This window comes from Schistosoma haematobium, chromosome 2, assembly GCF_000699445.3.
Source record: "Schistosoma haematobium chromosome 2, whole genome shotgun sequence".
In the NCBI taxonomy this organism is placed as follows: domain Eukaryota; kingdom Metazoa; phylum Platyhelminthes; class Trematoda; order Strigeidida; family Schistosomatidae; genus Schistosoma; species Schistosoma haematobium.
The window spans coordinates 47,077,176-47,098,638 of NC_067197.1; the positions used below are offsets into that span (position 1 = coordinate 47,077,176).

Genomic DNA, 21,463 nt, shown 5'->3' on the forward strand with positions numbered 1-21,463 from the left:
CGAGTCTTTCTTAGTGCAGACTGAATCCTATCGAACAAGTTTAAATGTGGCCACTCAACCGAATGATTCGAAATTGTGTGCACTATGTTGAGATAACGTCTCTAACTGTGAAGATAAATGACACGGGAACGAATCTATTAAAAAGTATCAGTTCCATCAAGATTACAGGTAAACTCTGATGACAAGTCCCAAAGAGTACGAAACCTGGATCCTTGGTTTCCTGTTGACTACTTCCAACCATCATATTACTTTTGAATCAAACTATCAATATTAGGGAATCCACTGTCACTGAACCAGAGTAACAACTGGCTAGAATGATTTCATTCAATCTGGTTCTCAACATGATCTATTGCAATATACACGGTATGGTGTTTTCCATGAATAAGTGCATTCAATCGAATATAGTTTATGATAATCGTAGGAAGCACTTGATTGATTTAATTTTGGTATCTATCAGGTTGTATCCAAAAACATTAATTCATTATAATTAGTTGAATATTATATGATTCCATGCTAACAGTATAGTGTTGTAGAGATTAATACGTTTTTGGTTGAGATCATGAATTGTTCGATGTTAGACCACCATTAAATGCATGTAAGCACTGAATGGTCGTTTGGTCTTAGTGTGGGACTCCTCAGCAGTGCATATCAACGATCCCGCTCACAGAATTTGAACCCAGGGCTCCCAATCTCACGTGTGAGCACTTAACCTTTAAACTATTGAGCCGATATCCAACGGTGTTGATGTCTAACTTCAAACAATCCACGAATCTGCGCAACCATCTTCCATTGTATTGAGATAGGTACCTGTCTCTAAACTACGCAGATAAGCTCCACTCGTCACGGCTTCTCATGTAATTCAAATGTAGAAGCTCTGTGTTGGGTGATCAAGCAAATTTCTTGCAAAAGACAAGCAAGAATCAGGAAACACTAAGAAGCGTTTTATTCAATCATCGTTCACTTGAAGTTTCAGCTAGAAATATCAAGGAAGTGAAACGTCACATGTAGGGTCTCTGATTGGCTGATTGCTGTATTACTACTTTGTTTAGTGGCATTCCAGGATCTTCGAGCAACTCAAAGAAATATAAAATAATATAAAAACCCTATATTTTCTGTATTGAAATGATCCTTTGGAGTAAGGTACTTCTCGCATACTGCGCGTCTCCCTTCTCGTGATCAGGTTGCTGTATAGTTGTAGCTTTGAGGGTTACAGAATAGCTTAGGAAACGAATATAGCGTTCAATTTGCAAGACCTACCACATTGGCCAGTTATCTCGTCCTAGTACAGGAATTCCTCAATCTTGCGCATTCACTATTCCACCCGATGATGTTCGAACCCATAACCTTCGATCTCACACGTAAACACTTAATCACTAGACCCTCAAATTGGCTATTATCCAACCATGTTAATATCTAACTTCAATCCTACTTTTTATTTATTATAAAGAAATTTCTAACTTGATTCGAAAAGAATAAAAAATAAGAAAAATAAAGAAATGAATAGAAACAAAAATCTCTGATGGAATTATTGATTATTTTCGTTTTTGTTGTTGTCGTTGAATAAATTCCTCACAGAGTATACTTATAACATCAATACAGATGCTAATTCATGTTTATTCTCGTCCGTTTTCGCTCTTTTTGTTTTAACTATCGTCATCCACGTCATCACCAACACATGTTAAACCACCACCACCTGCACCACCACCCTCCGCCTTAGCATTTTTTCTGATTAATTTTTTTCGTCAATAAACCTTTTCTTCATAAGGTTAATTCCCTTGTGGTGAAATTTTTCAACAACTTTAAATTTTACGTAGATATCTATATATCTGAAGATGAGAAGTTTATCAGATATAAAGTTATCTTCAAAAGGATTGAACAATAATAAGTCAATACTGCTACTATGACTACTACTAGTACGTAGACGACGAGGACTACGACTACGACGACCACGAAGTTTACTACTACTACTACGACTACTACTACTACTACTACTACTAGTACTAATACTATTGTAGTGAATGAGAACACACGAGAGGGGACTATGGAATGTATTTCAATACAGAAATGCGGAATCCTTTTGGTAATATCTGAGAACTATACATTGAAATATAATGCTTCGTTTACAAAATATCAATCAAATGTCTCCAACTTCAGTGTTCTTTCGTTTCTACACCGATCATTCTTTGTTCTTATTCTGTTTGCTTCGACCTTCTTAACTTTCTAACGACATATATTGTTGCTTCTGATTGATGGCACGTACTACTTATATCTGTCAACATTATTAGTACACAATACAGTACTGTTCCAACGCTTTTTATTCATATCAATAAATTCAAGCCTCTGTGGTGATATTATATCTTAGGATGATGTACATTTCTATCAGGTTTAATATTCTTTTGATGACCTCATTGGCTGAATAGTACAATAAGCAAGATGAAGATAGTTTCCACGACAGGTCAAGGGATGAATCAGAAACTAGCAACACAGTTAACTGCTGTTTCATCACATGTTAGTATTATGTTTCAATAAATTTATATTGAATCTAATTCATGGACCGTTTTATGTGAAGATGATTACAACTTAAGAGGTAATGTCAATCAGTCAGTCACTCATTCACTCACTTAGCTACAACATAGGACCAGACACATATATACATAAATCCTAGTTGCCAAAACTCGTTAGCACAGCAAGATGAACACTGGATACATAGAAGTAGTTAATTCAGTGGTAGTAATATATAAACGACATATAGCATATAAGGTAATGTCAGAATCTAGGGATCTATATATCAGTATTCAATTAGCTTCATAGACGACACTATTTGTGTAATGAACAAGAACACAAATGGGTCAAACAAACTTTATTGACCCCGAATTATAGAATCTCTTGATAAAATCTGAGAACCATACAGTGAATATTTCATGTACAAAGTGTCAATCAACTGTCTCATACTTCATTGTTTCTTCGTTTCCATACTAATCACTTTCTATCCTCGTATTCTTCTCTTTGAATTTTTTCAACCTTCTACCTTCAGACATCCCACTTTCGATTGATGATACATACTACTTATATCTATCGATATCAGTATCACACACTATAGTATTATCAGAGAAGAGGAATTCCGTAGAATATGAAGGAGTAGTAAAACCAGTTTGTTAGACGTATCAATATATTGTTTATTAGCTTTAAAGCATTTCAAAACTATACACAAAAATCAATATTTCGTCAAAGATCTTTATAGTTAGACCATCATTGGAAATCTGTGATTCATCAATAATGCGCATTGATGATCCTGCGCGTGGTATTAGAATCCACGATCTTCGATTTGGTGTGCGAACACTTAACTTATGAATAACTGAGCTGGTCAGAATCAGACGGTGTTAGTGTAAGACTACTTTCAATCCATGAAATTGCGCTACCTTCCACCATCTATAAAAAATTAATATCACCCAGTGTAAAAAAATTCGTCAATGACAAAAATCGTTCACTTAGTCTTATTATTGATCTTAATTTGGAACGTTTCACTACTTAGAAGTTGTTAGTAGTTTATTTATTGTAATGAAAGATGAGTATTGATTCATGTACAACCAAGCGTCTGAATACATTTCAATATGAAGTGAGTTTGATTCGACTTCAAGCTAGGAATAATCCAATGAATTCAACATCAACGCTCATGTGATACCAAGTTATTTCAATAATGCTTGTCATCAAAAATCAAGCTGCACAGTTGAAGTAGAACTGACATCATTGATCTGTTTAGTGAAATCTATTCGTTAGGAGATGAATTGGTAGAATAGGGTTTTCCATGGTGGTCTTGTTTCAATTGACACATGGAATCAACTATTAAAAATTGCTAAAGTATCACCTAAAGCCCATCTGAACAATAATCATCATGTGTTCACTTGTGACTGACTTCGTGAGGTATTTCCTGTAGTTTTAGGGAGAATCCGTGGTCAGTGTAGTTCAACCGTGTATACTGTTGAGGCAGTAACTCAGTGAAAACAATGGTGGATTGTTCATTCTAATTTATTTGTAACTGTTTCATAGCACTAACTGTTTGTTCTGCATCTTAATCATTCTTGGAAAGTAGTAAAGCATGTATATGACCCACTCAAATCTATATTGTTTGTTGAAGGATTTGCGTATCGTCCATCTAGTCATTCAATTTTTCCGCAATCTTCAGTTATCCACATGGATTGATTTCAGAGCAACTATGTCGTGGATTCTCACCTCTAACTGTTGTTGCCTGGACACTTCGTTTATTTTGTATAATAAAATTCTCCAATCAGTCGCAAGAATTTATTTGGTATATGATGGTTGGTTTGCCTCCAATTGTTCTTGTGTTCTTTAGATTGTAAGGTTTAGATTGTAAAGATTTCTTTAGTTTTGTGCGCAAACACCTAGTTGTGGACGACTCAAATAATTTATTTATGTGATTTCGAAGGTGTTGTACACGTGAGATAGGATAATGAATTCACTCAATACATGTTTTGTTAATGTAGTGTTTGCTGATCAGTTTGATAAGGACTATCCGATGAAGTGTTAGGGCATGTCCTGGTTTTTAACGTCCCTGGTATTTTGTTTGCGTTTTCGAATAGAATGACAACTCCACAACATGTCTGTATAATTTCAAGTAGCATGGAGTGAATATATTATTGTAACGTGACAAAACCGTGAATCAGAATCCCAATCATAATGACCTGAATCTAGTCATTTATGTGTACCATGATTTAAATCCTTATTAGACCACAATTCCGTAGATTCAAGCCTACTAATTCATAGACGTGGTTAACCCAGTGATGGTGGTCTCAAACTCGAATGCCTATAAACTCTAGACCACTGAGTTGGTCGACATCTAACAGTGTTAATGCTTAACTTTAAGTAGTCTGCTAATGGATGTTATGATTATCATTTCATTCCATACATTATACATATACATATATTACTTCTTTTTTTAATAATTCAGTGATTATACGTTCCAGATAAAGATCTTCTTTGTTGAAACATGTGAATGATAGAAACGTTTATATTATTGATGAGAATATATAATCAACTTTGAAACATTTCTCAAATATGTTTATTATGTACTTATGTGTATGTGTGCCTGAGTCTGAGGTTTTGTAATTCGTTGTACAATTATATTCATGTTTTTTTCTTTTCTTTTTTCTCAATTCTTCTCTTCTCCTCTTCTGTTCTCTCTTTTCTACTACATCAAAAAATGCTGAATTGATAAAATTGTGAAAACATTCAACAAAAATGATGAATATGACTGTCAACGTAGATGATGATGATGGTGATGAAGATGGTGATGTTAATGTCAAAACTCTTGTGATCAACTAACAGTTACGTAATCATTATGGGACAATGATAATGATTGTAGCTGTAACAGAATAGAATTGATTCATATACCATGGTAATAATAATCAGGGTATTTAAGGAATAAATAAGAGTTAAATGAATGTGATGAGAATAGTGAGTTCAAATATTAGTAAACAGGACAAAGATATGTATTCATTACATATCTAGATACGTACATAGATACACACACATACAAGCATACGTACATAGATACACATACATACATTCATGCATAGATACATGTTTAGAGGAATATTTCCATTTAACTGTTGTTTCCAGGTATGTTTTAAAAGTTATTTCATTACTTACTTACTCCTGTTACCCCTCATGAAGAAGTATAGGCCGCCTACCAGCATTCTTCATTCAACTCTATGCTGGACATTCTTTTCTAGTTGTTTCTGGCACGAATAGAGTGGAGAAATTTCTCTTTGTCAGTTTCACATCATGGCCATATATATATATTCTGGTTGGTGTCTTGTTAGCAAAATTATTTTCTACGGGATGAGGTTGCTGACCCCCATGTCCTTTCCTCCTTCTTTACCCGACTTTGGAACTAGCAGTAAAACAGGACAAGTTATAGACGGAATTTCAGATGTCATGCTTGTTAAAATTTAAAATTTATTCCTATACTTCATTTAACATGGTGAACAAGAACACAAGTTGGGGCAGTTGGATATATCTCAATACAACAATACAAAATACCTCGGTAAAATCTCGGAACCATACAGTAAATACTTCATATGCAAAATATTCCCCAATTGTCTCAAACTAAATTGTTCCTTCATTATCAAGCCAAACGCTATCTGTTCACGTTCCCTTCTCTTCAGATTTTCACAGCATTCTATCTCTAGGCATTACAATTTCGATTGGTGATATATACTACTACATTTATTTGTCAACATCAGTAGCATATACAATATTTTCAAGTTGCATTTGTAAATAAACACTCCACATCTTATGTTGCACCTACTTACAGTCGATTGTTCTAAAGGGGATTATAGACAATATTGCATACGTGCGGATACATCTCCTACTATCAAACGTTACCGGTAAACCTGACGATTTATTTTATTCAATAATAATACAGTAATAATACCGATATAGGAACAAGGCGTTCGACATTCTTTTTGAAGGATGTACGCTCGTCTCATTTGCATGATGTTTACATCGATTTATTTATTGCGGACTCAACTGAAGGAAGCACTTGAAGCAACACAGTAAATATTCATTGAAATATGATCACTTTGTGAGTATACACACGCTGTATTACATCTAACATAAACTTTTCAATTATTTATCTCTCGAATAGTTTTTTTTGAAGCACTTGAGACCATTCTACTATTTTATGTTTGTGAATACTGGCGAATGTATTAGGCTATATCGAACACGATAGAAAGAGATGAACATTTTGTGATGTTCCAACAGATTAGTTGACCATTTATGGCACAATTCATTCTGGCTTGTGATAAAACAATGAACAATTAGAAGTGATGTGTTATCAAAAGTATCAATGATGTAAGAACCAGTATATGTTGGTTTAATGTATGGAAAGAGTTGTTGATTGTCAAACCCGATTTCATCCTCCGATGATCGGCTTTTCGGAACGTTCCCTGTGAAATATTCTAAGCGCAACTTTCTTGTAGTTGTTCACAAACACATTCATTTACGAGTGACATGGATATTCATCCCATTGTGTGTCACCATATTTCATGAGAGATAGATAAATCATCAAACTTGGCTGAAGTTGAGAACTGAAGTGCGCCAGGATGTCTATGTAGACCAGATGGAATATACTTCAAACGAAACTGAGAATAGCAGTTTTCCTAACGTAAGTGTGATTACTTGTCTTTGAATAAAACAGCCTGAACGGAGACACACTTCTTCAATGAATAATTGGTTTCGACATATGATGTTGTGTGTTGACAGATCTTCACATGTGTATGAGCTGAGGTTTAAAATCAGAAGAGATTTTCATTGTGAAACAAATAATAAGCTTCCCTTCCTTATTGGCAACGACACTAAATGTAGTGGACAAGAACACCAGTGTGAACAATTGAATATATTAGGCACAAAACTTACAGGAATTGTTCAATAAAATCTAATCATCAAATAGTAAATACGTAATTTGCAAAACGTCCACCGATTGTCTCAAAATGACTCAGACTTCATTGTTCTTGCATTCTCATGCAAATTGCATCCTAGTCGTTCATTCGTTTCATTGACAATCCGCCCTTTATTATCGATAATCTAACTCAAACGTGTTCATTATTATCTGAGATGGCATTCATAGAACTTACTGCAACATGAAATTCATCATTCAAAACAATTGTACAAACGCTAGTTGTTATATCCCGACGAATATTATGAATGACAACTTTTGAGATCTAATTATGGACAAGTAATATACGTTTGGTAATAATATATAACTATTCAGTAACTGGAATATATATATGACTATACATTCCTCATTACAAGATTCTCTTTGACCTTTGAACAATAATTATACGATTTATCGTTCTTGAGCTATACGCAGTCTATTAATTACAGTCCACTCATTCACAATAACTTTTGGCTAGTTCATGTGAGATGGTCTGTAGGTGGTGCTTTGATATCATAAAGATTCAATGGAGCTGGTCTATTCAAGAGTTCCTCAAAGTATTCTACCCATCAGTTACACTATTCTTGAGTATCGTTGATTGCTTCGTCATTTATTCACTGAAGAATCGGCTTACACTTAGTCATGAAGCGTCAGATAATCTTATCATTACACTCATTGGGACTAGGACGTGCAGATGTTAGTAAATACTAATCAATTTCAGACATTGACAGCAACAACAACGAAAGAACGACAAAAACTCTTACAAAAATTGTTTTGTTCAGCGATAACAGCGACGAATTAGTTAGATGAGCTCGAGTTTGGGGCTTAGAACTCAATTCTAGGAAGAGTGTGCTCATGTTTGTCGGAAAACGCAAACAGGGACATTAGAAATAGTTTGAACACAAAATTACAGAACATCGTTGTTAATCCTGACAACCTTACAGTGAGTGCCTATTTTGCAAAATACCTATCAATCATCGCAAACATGACTGTACCTTCTGCAAATATCAGTCAATCGTCTCACATTTCATCGCTCCCGCATTTCGATACAGATTGCTTTCTGTTCCTGTTCTATCTCCAAACCTATGTCCAAGGATTACTTTTAACTGACTCCCACCATCCAACATAAGAACATGGTACAAATGTTTGAATGTGGGTCATATTACAGCTCGATCTATGAGATATGAAGATATGTATAAATGACCAGATAAGTATGATATTCGTCATTGCTCTGTATTGAATTAATCGTCAATACTAGTCACTACATTTATTCACAAGCAAATTATTGTTCTGCATCTTTTTGTAAATTGACCAAATTGATTGATTCTTAACGACGGATAACTTACTCACGCCTGTTACTCCTAATGGAGCATTGGTCGCTGACCAGCATTCTCCAACCCATTTATTCTAATCCAGGCCTTCCCTTTGAGGTCTATCGGATTGATGTTCATTCTTCTGATGTCTGTCTCCATTTCTCGGCCTAATGTGTTCTTTGTTCTACCTCTCCTCTTTCGACCTTCAGGATCCCATGTGAGAACTTGCCTTGTGACACAGTTGCGTGTTTTCCTCAATGCTTGTCCTATACACTTCCAGCGCTGCTCTTATTTGATTCATTCGTCATCTGGAATCTGTTTTGTTCTCTTACTTAGTAGGCTGTTGCTGATAATATCTGGCCAACGGGGTTCGAAGTATTTTCGTAGATATCTGTCAATAAACACTTGTATCTTCTGGAAGATGACTTTCGTAGTTCTCCTGGTTTCCCCCCATACATTAGAACTGCGTTCACATTTGAATCAGATCCACCATGTTCATCAATGAAACTGTCCAGATATGTGAAGGTTTTTACTTTTTCCGAATCTCCATCAATTGTGATTGCATTGGTGCATTCTGGGTTGTATCGGAGAATCTGACCTTTCCAGTTGTGTATATTGAGACTTACTGCCGTTGAGGCTGCTGCTAAACTGATCGTCCTCTCTTGAATTTATTGTTGCATGTGCGATTGGAAAGTAGATTCATGTCAGATCATCTGCGAAGTCTAGATCATCCAGCTGCATCCTAGATGTCCACTGTATCTCATACTCCGTCATGAACGTTTTCAATTTATGACCAAGCATTAGTGATAAATTGGATATCTCTGTGTAGCCTTGCGTGGCGAGGAAACATTATTTAGATATATATCTAGTCAACTTAACTTTAAGAGTTGCTTCCAATCAAGTAATCAGGATAAATTATATGCCCTGATTTTCAGAATTCATTTTGTATTTAATGTTTATACATTCTGAAGATAATAATTGCAGAATTCATGCCAGTAATTTACAGATGTGATCAGCATTTAAACTGCGCTTGTCTTTGATTTGACTAACATTTCTTTTGGCGTCTTAGTTTATTAGAATGTTAAGCTGTTATATGTAATTCGTGAGGTTAACTAAACTTGCACATTTTAATACAGACTGTAAACATCGAACATCGTCTGACCCAATCAAAAATCTCCTCAATAACATCAATCCAAAACACGTATATGAGGTTGTTCAGACCGACGTAGCTGGCAGGCTATTTACGAATTCATCTTAGAGTGTTCATTCACGGACAAATTCGTCTGATTTCTATGGCAAAACTTACACGAATTTCAACACGAGATGATATTTCGAAATGTATTCGATCTTTTGTCAAATCTGATCGCTCTCACCCAACGACCGTATCCAACTTCAATAAACATTCAACACAAACACCCATCTGGTAAACAGTCGAGTGTGTCCATCTAGAATATCGTGTAGCGATGAATTTCTCTGCCAGAGTGATTGAAATAAAACGATACACAGAGTGCGATGTGAGGTCCTTCATGAAAATGATGATTGTTCATAGTTTCACATTCAATAAACATGAGATCTATCAATCGGTAGAGTTTAAATGTTTCTAGATTATTATTATGAGTTCCACCGATATGCAAACTACGGAAGTGAAATCTCAAGAATTCTGTAACTTAATTATCACTAATTTAAAATTATATGGTAAATGTTCACAGAGTTTATTCATAGCTGATGTAAAATCTGCTCAAAAATGATAAAGAATTTCATTCATTTTTCTGCTGTGTGTTTGTCGGTGATTGTCAGTCATATGAGTGCATCATTAGAATGCCACATTCCTTATTTCACTACACAATAGAAAACATAAGATAACCTGATTATTTAGATAAAATATGATGATAGACAACCAAAATTATGATCAATAACATTTTTACAAACAACAAATGCGGTCAACAGACACATATCTGCATACGACGCTCTCATATAGTGTACAATATTATTTTCACTAGTGTTAACATAAAAATATATTTTCTATACAAAAATGTAAAGTGGATTAGAAGAACTGAAATCCATGGGCTGACTATATGGAATATTCAAACACATTTTCGTGATTGAATTGACAAGTTACGGCACACAGTGTGAACGGTTTCACGAGTACAAAAATGGCACGTGTTGTGTTCACGTCAAACAAATACAGTTCATCGAGGCTAATATGTTCCTGATGGATAATTTTGTCTTCTGCACTCCCTAAAATACACTTTTGTGTTGTTAATCACATAATGGTCACCAGTAAATTAGGGATTCGAAAGATGAGTGTCCACACGATCAGGGTGGAGAAGGTGAAATACAAACAAGTGAAACAACAAACAGTCAGTGATGTTCAAAATGGAACTGAAATCACGCATAAATATATCTCTCTGATTATCGCTTATTAGCTGTGTCAATTGCAATAGGTTTGGAGAAATTCGCCAGGAATAATTAGTGTGTTATATTCAGCTCATCATCATTTGTGCATTTAGTGCATATCGGTCTTTCTCTTCAGGGAAGTGAAGGGATTTAATTAATCTGCATACTCAGAACACACAAAACTTCCATGTCCATGTTGGCCCATTCCACTTCATTTCCCATGAGCTCCACTTCAATAAGTTTGAACGTATTTGGCAATTTTGTAAACCGCTTTATTTTATCACAGACTACTACTACTGCTATGCTTCTTTTTAGAATTCAACAGAAATTGAGCAAAGTAATGTTGTCAATAGTTTGATGTGATCTAATCAACATCCACACGAAGCTGTTAATTTCTTATAACTCTCTGTATGTACCCAGTTACCTACCTGTCAATACAGAAAATTCTTGCATTCTATCACAATAATCTAACATAACTTTCTTTAATCGTCATTATCATGTTGGTCAGATAGAATGAATAGGACTTCGTTTAGAAGTTTTATTTTCTCATTGAACTATGATAAAATCGTCTAACAGAAGTTTTATTAGAATGAAATTCAAGTGTAGATGTCTAAATGTTGAATTGCCATTTAAACAGTTTGTGTCATTTTGATTTGAATCAATCAAATGAAAGCAATACACTATTGGCAGTCTATTCAGAGGTGTTTGCAAGTAGCAAACTGCTTGTTCGTAAACACATGAGCACAAATTTTGAATAGCAAGTTAACCAACCGTGTATTATGAGGCATTTTCAATTACATTCAAGAGCAGTTTCATCAATAGGGGTCAGGAATATCAAACAACGATGGTCAAACTCCAGCTTAGGTTACCAATAGATGGAACAATAATGAATAACGATAAACTATTCCATCACCATGATTGGCCAATAATGAACGTAATGAACAAAATTTGACCTTCATGGTCACTTTGAATCATCGAATCAGAATAAAACAACCAAACACTAACAAAATCTATATAAACCAGACAATTTCTAGCAAAGTTTCATTTCCTGCTTTGAACAAGATGATGAGGTGAGTGTTAGCTGAACACACGAGGTAAACGAGTGTATCGTACAAATTGAAATTTGATTCCATGAGATAATGTTATTCTATTCACCTGAACCATTTTAGATTCAATTCTCCATATGATCTGCTCATACGAATTCCTATGATCTTGAACCTGCTTTCCGGGTTCTGTAACTGCAAGGAAATCTGTAAACAGCCGGAGTGGAAGAACTTTACAAAAGTGATTTTTGTGAATGATTCATATCGATATGTAAGTAATCAGTCAGATGCTCATAGTCATATACAGTCTCATCATTATCATTACTCACAAACAATTAGTCTCAATCAGCCTCATCCATTTGTGATTGACAGTTTCAAGATATTTGACGTGGATAATGTGAGTTGATAACATTTTGTAGAGGATGCGCTATTCCTATATTTATACCTTTTAGTATATTGAACCGGAATTCCCGTTGAAATATTACGGCAGTCAAGTCACTGAATTTAAAATTTGGTCTCGTGGTAAGTCCATAATTTTCTTTGAACCAAAATTGTTATTGAATTTTCTCGGTCTCAAATGAATCTGATGAATCAAAGTTGATTAAATTTCTTCAGTGAATCTCTTACATGCTCTGTGTTACATGTCGAACTTATGCAACTTATCAATCAAATTGTATGTTTTCATTAACAAAAATATAGGTGTTTTATCTATATTTGAAAATAACGAGCCCATTGGACAAATCACAAATGTTTTACAAAGTTATGTGTCAAGTTATCTTTTGACTGAGAGTGAGTTTCTTGAATTATTCAGTTGTAGTTTGTTTTGCTTACTGTTCTCACATACATCTTGCATATAAAAAATCCCACCGACCCGAATTTTCTCAATAAAGTAAGTGAATCGAACTAAAAAAAATGTGCAGTGATAGGCGATGTTCTGAGTTAAACCAGGTTGTAATATTGATGCCCTAAAATACATTTCTGGCAATTACTCGATTCCTAAAGGTTTAATGTCTCTGAGTCGCTGTCTGTAGACCATGGTATATTGAACTATATCCCTAAAATCATATTCATGTGATTATGATCTTCGAATCCAAACATTTTCTGAAACATCGTTTGAGAAAAATTAACAGAAGCGTAACATTCATCTCACTCAGGGGATTGAATCGTTCACAATATCGTTGAAGTGACAATAATCCTTGAACCCTCCCCATGTGCGATGATCGACCATTTCCCCACACCATTTCATGCAAATGTCGGAATGAAACTGACAACTTCCATGCAGACGTAGTCTATGATAAAACGTACATTTAATAAAAGAGATGGATTTTCATTTTACACATATTTCATTGTCAATTTTTATTTTCAATATATCAGATGAATTATTCGCTGCCAGATGGTCTCTCAAAGGAGAAGATAATGGTTCACGTAAGCCAACACATATGTAACCTGCACACTTGCTTCTTCACTCTTTGTGATCACTCACTGTTTGTGTGATTCACTTCTCAGTAAATGGACACGTAAAACTTTGTTACTTTTCTGGAAAATGAGGTTGAACCAAATGTGAAATCTACTCACCGCTTGATCACATTGATTGGGACTTGAAGCTCAGTTGACATGAACTGAGAAACATTAGTGATTGCAGATCAAACTGAAGAAAGCATTTAACACAACTCAGTTATTATCCATTAACTTTGATAACATTCTGAGTGAGGATAAACTGTTTTACACCCATCTTTCAAATTCTTAGTATCGTTGGTTTTTTTATTGTAGAGAATACACCTATAGTAACTAATCTGATATATGCAAATGGGAAGATATCGATCTATTATGAGAACGTAAGTTACAAAATTGAATGTACATATAGTTTTGTTTCAAGTATTTGAGACCATCCTCCTACTTCAAGTTTATGAATACTGTCAAATGTATTAAGCTACACCGAACACGATAGAAAAAGATCAACATTTTGTTATGTGCCAACAAACTATTTGACTATGTAATTATTCCTTTAATGGCACAACTCACTCTAGCACTTGTTAAAGAGTGAGCAATCAGAAATGAAGTGATATCAGTTGTACCAATGATTTATTCATGCAAAATAGTACTAACCAGTGTATGTAAGAATAGTGTATGTAATGTGTCGTTGTCTGTTAGAATGTATTTCATCTTCAAATAGTCGGCTTTTCGAAACCCATTTCTTTATTGATCAATTTGTTTTGATATAAGAGGTTTTGTGCTGACAAATCCTCGTTCCATGTTTCTTTCAGAATATTTTGCAAACTCCAGAAAATAAGATGTTAGGAATGCAAGGAATCTTTCAATGTGAAACAGGTAAGAAACTTTGCAAAGAATGATCTTGACAGTTTGATGTACGGTGACGGATATATACAATCATCTCTTTGCTGATGCTCATATAACCGGCAATCAGGAGTAAAGTAACTAAGGTGTATGAATGTTTTTTATCGCAAACGTTTGGATGGCTAATTAGAGAGGTTTTAGACTTGTGGAGATCGATCAACTGAACAAGTCAGGAATATATGAACGACGAAATTAGGCAGATAAAATATCGACTTCTTTTTTGCGCGATTACTCACAATACGACAGCCACACTTGCCGTTCTCATTCATATCACCACTCAATGCATGACGAAGTGCGTTCTATAAATGAAAGTGATGAATAAGAGGCATATGAAGCTAATGGTTTCTTCACACAATGCTCAATCCTATCTGTTGTCGAAAGATGAAGCTGTGTTTCAAGCTGAGTGAATGAATGGAATACAGTATTACAAGATCGCATGTGAGAAAATACACCAAATACTTGGCCAAGTGATATATATTGCTCGGTTGAAGTGCATGACTGAGTCAGTAAAAAATGATGGAAATTGTCATTTCAATATTGCTTGTTTGAATTCTCTCACCTGTCTCTTGTTGATTCGTGCGCTTTCTGTGATGATTGCTTCGATGTTGTAGGCAAAGATGGATGGTATTTAGCAGTGGAACCGATTGCCTTTATAAATATCGAAGGGAACATTGAGTTAACAGAGCAGGAATGAAATAACGTTTCAAGCTTCGTACAAGCCAGTGGGTGTTTGGACTAAATAGTTAAGTGAATAACCGTATGGCGTTTGAATTGAATGGTCCTCAGCTCTTCTCCACGAGTAAACATCAACGCCGAGGTGCAGCAATATCCAGCTTAGACTTTGTAAATAAGAAGAAACGGTAGAAATCATTCGTTTTTTATTTGATGCTCCCGTATTGTTAATTTGTAAGCTGAAACTTGAAAAAATGTTTAAAGGGTTGAACTTAAGTTTTGCGGTTGTTGCTCAAAAAAGAAATCTAAATATTAGGATTTTTCTCTTCATTTTGTATCACAAGGTAGGACGAAACATGAGATATTTTTTCCTGCAGAATGGATCAGAAATGGCACGTTAGTGGAATATGAAGTCATCGGCAGTATGTTAAACCTTATTTATCATCACTTACTATTTTTACACCTAAATCCATCCTTATTATTTCAACACGCTGGAAATTTCATTTGTACCTGCAGTCAGCTGCTGAATGACATCCAGGCAACCGTCTCGAAATACGTTTAACTTACCATTAGTAACTACACATCGATTCACTTTTAAATATCAAGAATGATAAGGTATCCACTTTGAACGATTATTGAAATCTTGTGGACAAACTCACAAAACGATGTATGAGTTGATAGCAATCTGGAATAAGATTAGGTGACGGTTATTTGATTGTGGATTGACCAGGCAGCTTCTGTTTTTCCTTTTTGGCATCAAATTTTTCTGGGGCATTGAAATCACAAGAACATTCCACATCATTACGGTTAACATCAAAACGGTTGGCTACTTTCTGAAATCTCTGCTTTGTCATACATATCCAATAAGATGAAGATGAAATGTGACGTCACCAAACTTATATTCATCATAGACAGTCTCAGAATTATTGATGTATTTCGCAATATGAAATTTGAATATGAAAACTCAGTAAATTAAAACGGATTTCAGTTCACCATGTTTTAGGCTACGGAAATAAGATTTCCACCACTGTGAGAGTCACTCCATTATTCAAAGATCAAATCGCCTTCATATTCATCGACTACAATATTATCTTCATCATCGACAAATTTTCTTTGATCCAACTAGTCTGTTGCATTAATTGACAGAACATCGACCAGAATGCGACCACATAATTTGGTATGTTTTCTCATACTAGAACAACTAAAATCGTTTCAGGGAAAAACGTCAATGATGATTGGAAACACAATGTCTACCTTCAATTAATATTCGACTGAATGGAACTGAATTTGTAGTCTAAAAACAGAAAACTTTCTAGCACTGCTTTCGTGAAAAGAAACTCTGCGTTGTTGAAACATGATATGCAGTAGGCTTTGTTGAACTCAGCGACAGCATTTTGTGTACATTTCTGAATATAAACAGTGATTGAAATCTGTCAAGTTTGGCAGTCGGAATTCATCGTTTATACTTGACATTCAAACTCGTTTCATTCAATCCAAACATGGTGTTGTGAAACATTATTGAAATTGAATGTATACTGATTATTGCATTATGCATTGTAATAACAACTCTCCAATGAATGAAATGATCACTTAACACTGAAGTCACTACCATGTCATTCAGTTATAGTTGCATGTATTGTAGTTCAACTCAATTCTGTTTAAAAATTCGAATGATAAAATCAACTTATTACTTTTACAGCAATTTGCCCAATACACAATTCAAGTGAAGCATGCCAACAAGCAACAACATCGAAGACGACATGTATTTGGTGTGAGAAATGGAATACGTGCATTGACAGTAATCATCAGGATCATCATTTCTTTAAAGTGAATGATTGCCATTTTAAGGTAAGTGCTTATTTAACTGATTGTAAAATCAGTGGTAGATGTTCCGAATGATTGTATACATGTACATTTTGTTACTGTTCGTTGAATTGTATTTTATCATCCTTGTTGACAGCAATACGTAATGAATTAATCAAAAAGCACTTCATGTTCTGTAATGAATGCTACTGTTTTGTTTATTCAAAAGAGCCCGGACGTTAGCGATGTGAGTACATCGACACTAATCAATCACAAAGGAAGAACATTGGGGATCACTGACGTTCAGGTTGGTGGAAACCTCAATGAAACTACTGAAATAACTCAAGAAAGTAGACAGAACAAATCACTTTGGTACCTGTTTATAATAATTCCCCTGATCATCTCGATCGCTGCATGTACTGGATATGTTAACTGGAAATATTTGCATAAAAGAAGGAGAAGTAGTGAATGATTCTCAACAAAGTCACATAACTAGATTCAAATATTCTGATCAACTTTCTTTTCTTTTTCGTATTTCAATAGACAGTTTTGAAGTTACTTATTTATTTTAAAGGTTTGAACTTTTCTTCACGGAACAATTTAGATTTTGTGCTTGTTTATGTTATATCTGATGTATCCTTGGTAATAAAATGCCGAACACGGTTTTTGTTATTTGCGTCATTGTCTTTATTCATTAAAAAATTGACTTGTTTTACAAGAGTTTGAAAACACTTTTTTCGTGAATTAGTAGTTTGTTGTGAATGTTCATCGTCATGACGTCTCTCTACTGAAAAATATCATTTGCAATTTACGACGGTCATTATTGTGAATTGATCTGTCGAAACATTTCATCAATACATAATTAGTCACTTCCATCCTTCGTTACTTCATTATTCATTGTAAATTTAATGATGAGTGACAAACTATGGTTAATTCAGTGTTATCTAGACTGATTGAGATTGTATACAAATTTTTATTGTTGACAGAAGCAATAAACGGCCATCAGTTTCACTCAAAGCTTGTTTCTCAAAAGGAGATAAAATGAAGTTGTCATTCTCAGCTTAACAAAGGATACCGATACTGAATTGATAGTTGGATGTGTTAAGTGCTTTTGAAGGATGAGTATCCAGCGTCGCACAAAGAATCGCAGTTTTCGGAGCACACATACTTCACGATTGTCACTGAAGATGTTCAGCTTCATTGTTCTGAATTGTGCTGTAGGGAACTGAATGAGCACAAACACACTTGTTGTATTTGGAATTTGAAATTATAGGCCATCAAGTACGAAGAAAACATCAATTCGTAAAATCCTCAAAAAACATCACAGTTTAAATAGTAGTCCGAATTTCTCTAATGGATTGTATTTCTCCTCAGGTTTATCGTTCATTTGTTCAGCTACGTTTTGCATGTGAATCTGTGTGACACAGTCATCTGGTTTCCGGAAGCGTATTTGAATAATAAGCCAATGTGTATAATTATATCATTGATGTATGCAATTCAAAGCATCGCTCTTCCAGAACTGTTTTTTTCCATGAAATAATATTTGATATACAACATTTGATATTAGATCATCCGATCAAAGTTTAGGTTGAAATTGATTTTGGACTTGTTTCAGGTTTTCCACATTAGGAGCCTCTAAATGCCATGATGCGGTGAAAAGTGAGGAGAGTCAGCTCTCTCTCCAAATGCTCTAACATGGCCACGTGCGTATATCTCCTGTCAAGAATGTCCTACTCACTGGCCTCTCGCGACGGGGCGAGAACAAAATGCGAAAGGCTGGCGAATAAACCTTGTTGTTGGATATGGAGTAGCCACATAAGGGAATTGGAAAATCCTAAGTACTAATCAATGGTGCACATAGGCTCTAGGATCCGGAGTGGATAAACGATATGTGAGTCAATTATTTGTCGGCGGCTACCATGAACCTGCATCTCCCACGTTGCTCCACCGCCTTGTGGATCTCACCTTTCGGTTGAACGCTACACCACCTATTTCGTTTGGGGCAACCGGAAAATACCCTAGCCCGCACACAGATCGAGTGACTTATGTGGCGCATATATAACCGGTGCCTCGTTGTACCATTGTTTATGTGTTGAAGAAAATAAATAAATATATATTGGCTTTCTCACCAAAAAAATATGATGAGCACAAGTAGCATTAAATATGACATCTCTAGGATTTGATTCTTCTCAAATGTTTTTCCTCCAATTTAGTAAGAATGTCATTCAAGAATCAGCATCTAACAAAATCGCACCAAATTTCCGATGACCATTCGATTCATTCATCATATTTTTCTCATTTTTAAAGAAAATCTCATCGGAAATATGCAAGCCATCATCACAACCCATCTCTGTTAAAAGAACTTGACGTATGTGATAAGAATATGACTGATTCGAAACTTCTATCACACAACTATTCTAACTTTCATTTCTTGCACTCGTATTTATTGTGCTGCACCAATTATATTCTGCATAGTGGTAGATCCAGCTTTCTCAACAAATGTCACGTGGAACATAATTTTGTCCTAGTTGACGTTTGGTTTCAGGGTTATATATGGCTAACAAAGCGTGATTCAATTCTGGACTGAGGTATTACTATGTACTGTCTATCTCAACCAAACAGTCATGGAATTAATCAAGGGAGGTATATAGTCGCGACAGAGTATGAACATTATTTTCCGAAATGTTGTACAGTGATAAATTATCACTGGAAACGGAAAACTTAATCAAATCCAAACTACAGGGTTTATCATTATTAGTGATACTACTGAATGTAGTTCTACAGACTGACCGAATGTAACCAATTGTACAATATTTTAAACATTCATCATTATGAAATACACAGGAATTATGTGAGTGCAATTTGGCGCTGGATAAACACGTACCAAACTTGTGGTCAACTCCGTGAACGGCTTTGCAACTACTCTATTATCTGTTATTCGCATCATCTTGTGCACGCCTCAGATCTAAATGACTATGTAACGTGGTGGAGTTATCGACGTTTTCATGTAGTGTTTCTCTTCCTAGCACTCGAAAATAGCACACAATACATGATTCAGCAGTAAGTTTTTGAGAGTTGATCAGAAAAGCGTAGCAGGCTCGTTTGTTAATGCCGAGGATTCTAGTTAGTTGTAAGGCACATTCTTTTCATCTATTCATCGAAAACTTCAGAATTCGAATGTGTAAAAACCTATATGCTACGTATATTTCGTTCGTTATTGACTTTCCTACACGTATGCGTTTTTCTCTGAGATGAACACATCTAGTGGGAAGCAAATGAGGAGTTATCTTGGATCCAAAATCATTTCATAGTATTCTGAGCATCGAAATCAGGTCACCTCTCCGTATACGTTAAGACACAGTAAAGAGGTCTTGTATTTGAATCCTCTCTTTTTGTGGTAAACATCAGAGTTCTGTAATTGCACGGGTAGCTGCACTCAGTACTCTTCCCAGGTCAATTTCTAAACAAGAACCTGCAGCCTCAATCAATTGACTACCTGACATATGGTTATTTAAATCGATCAAGTTACTGTAACCACAGTGTTTGTTTGTTGTAGATGAGAGACGAATAGATTTGCATGTGTAATCTCAACGATTTCTCAATGTGAATAGAAAATGTATAGGAATGACAATGCGATGAATAGAAGTGTAGATGAATATGATGTGCACAAGAATGGCTTTGTGACGAACATATAACACGATTCATTTTCTTTGAAGTAATGTATTACCGTCAAGTTCCATCGAAGCATTCAAACGAAAATGAATGTCTGCATTCGTTTCCCAATAGGCGAAATGAGATTGTGACTTAATTTAAGTATGGTGATCAATTTTTGACTTTTCAGTTCATGTCAACTGATCTTCAAGTCGAAATTATTGTATTCAAATGGTGAGTGGATTTTACATATCAATCAATCCTCATTCTTCACAAAAGTAAAAACTTCTAATATTTTCAATTTCTAAGATTTGAATCTCGTAAAAATTGAGTGATCACAATCCGTGAAAATGTAAGTGTGCAGGTTTCATATGTGGTGCCTTACGTGTACGATTATCTTCTCCTTCAAGAGACCATCTGACGGCGAATAATCCGTCTGCATTATTGGAAAATAAAAATTGATAATGAAATATGTGGACAATTAAAATCCATCTTAAATAGAGCAAGAACAAAGGTTGTTGCAGAATAATATGAATTCATTTTATCTCGTTAGGTTCTCATCAGCTGCTTACAACCTAAAATATTTGAAATTCAACGTTATTATATATAATGACATACTTATACATCAGAGGGTGATGAAGGATGAATACATGTATCATGGTGTAGGGAAGATTCCGATAGAGTTAGTGAGGTCAAATTTTGTCTCGAATGAATAGAGTCTGAGAGGAAAAGTTCCGGAACATTGAGGTAGTGACTAGAACTCATGAAAATTA

At 35.1% G+C, this 21,463-nt stretch overlaps 1 protein-coding gene across 1 annotated transcript; it reads left to right on the forward strand.

Annotated features, from left to right (window-relative positions):
* Window positions 1-12,305: 12,305 nt before the first annotated feature.
* On the forward strand, window positions 12,306-18,309 carry MS3_00000331 (uncharacterized protein). Its single transcript, XM_051208141.1, has 6 exons — window positions 12,306-12,606; window positions 12,662-12,998; window positions 13,584-13,634; window positions 13,980-14,044; window positions 14,474-14,537; window positions 15,581-18,309. The coding sequence occupies exons 2-6, from the start codon at window positions 12,851-12,853 to the stop codon at window positions 15,796-15,798; spliced, it is 546 nt and encodes a 181-aa protein (XP_051068597.1). The 5' UTR covers window positions 12,306-12,606; window positions 12,662-12,850; the 3' UTR covers window positions 15,799-18,309.
* Window positions 18,310-21,463: the final 3,154 nt, after the last annotated feature.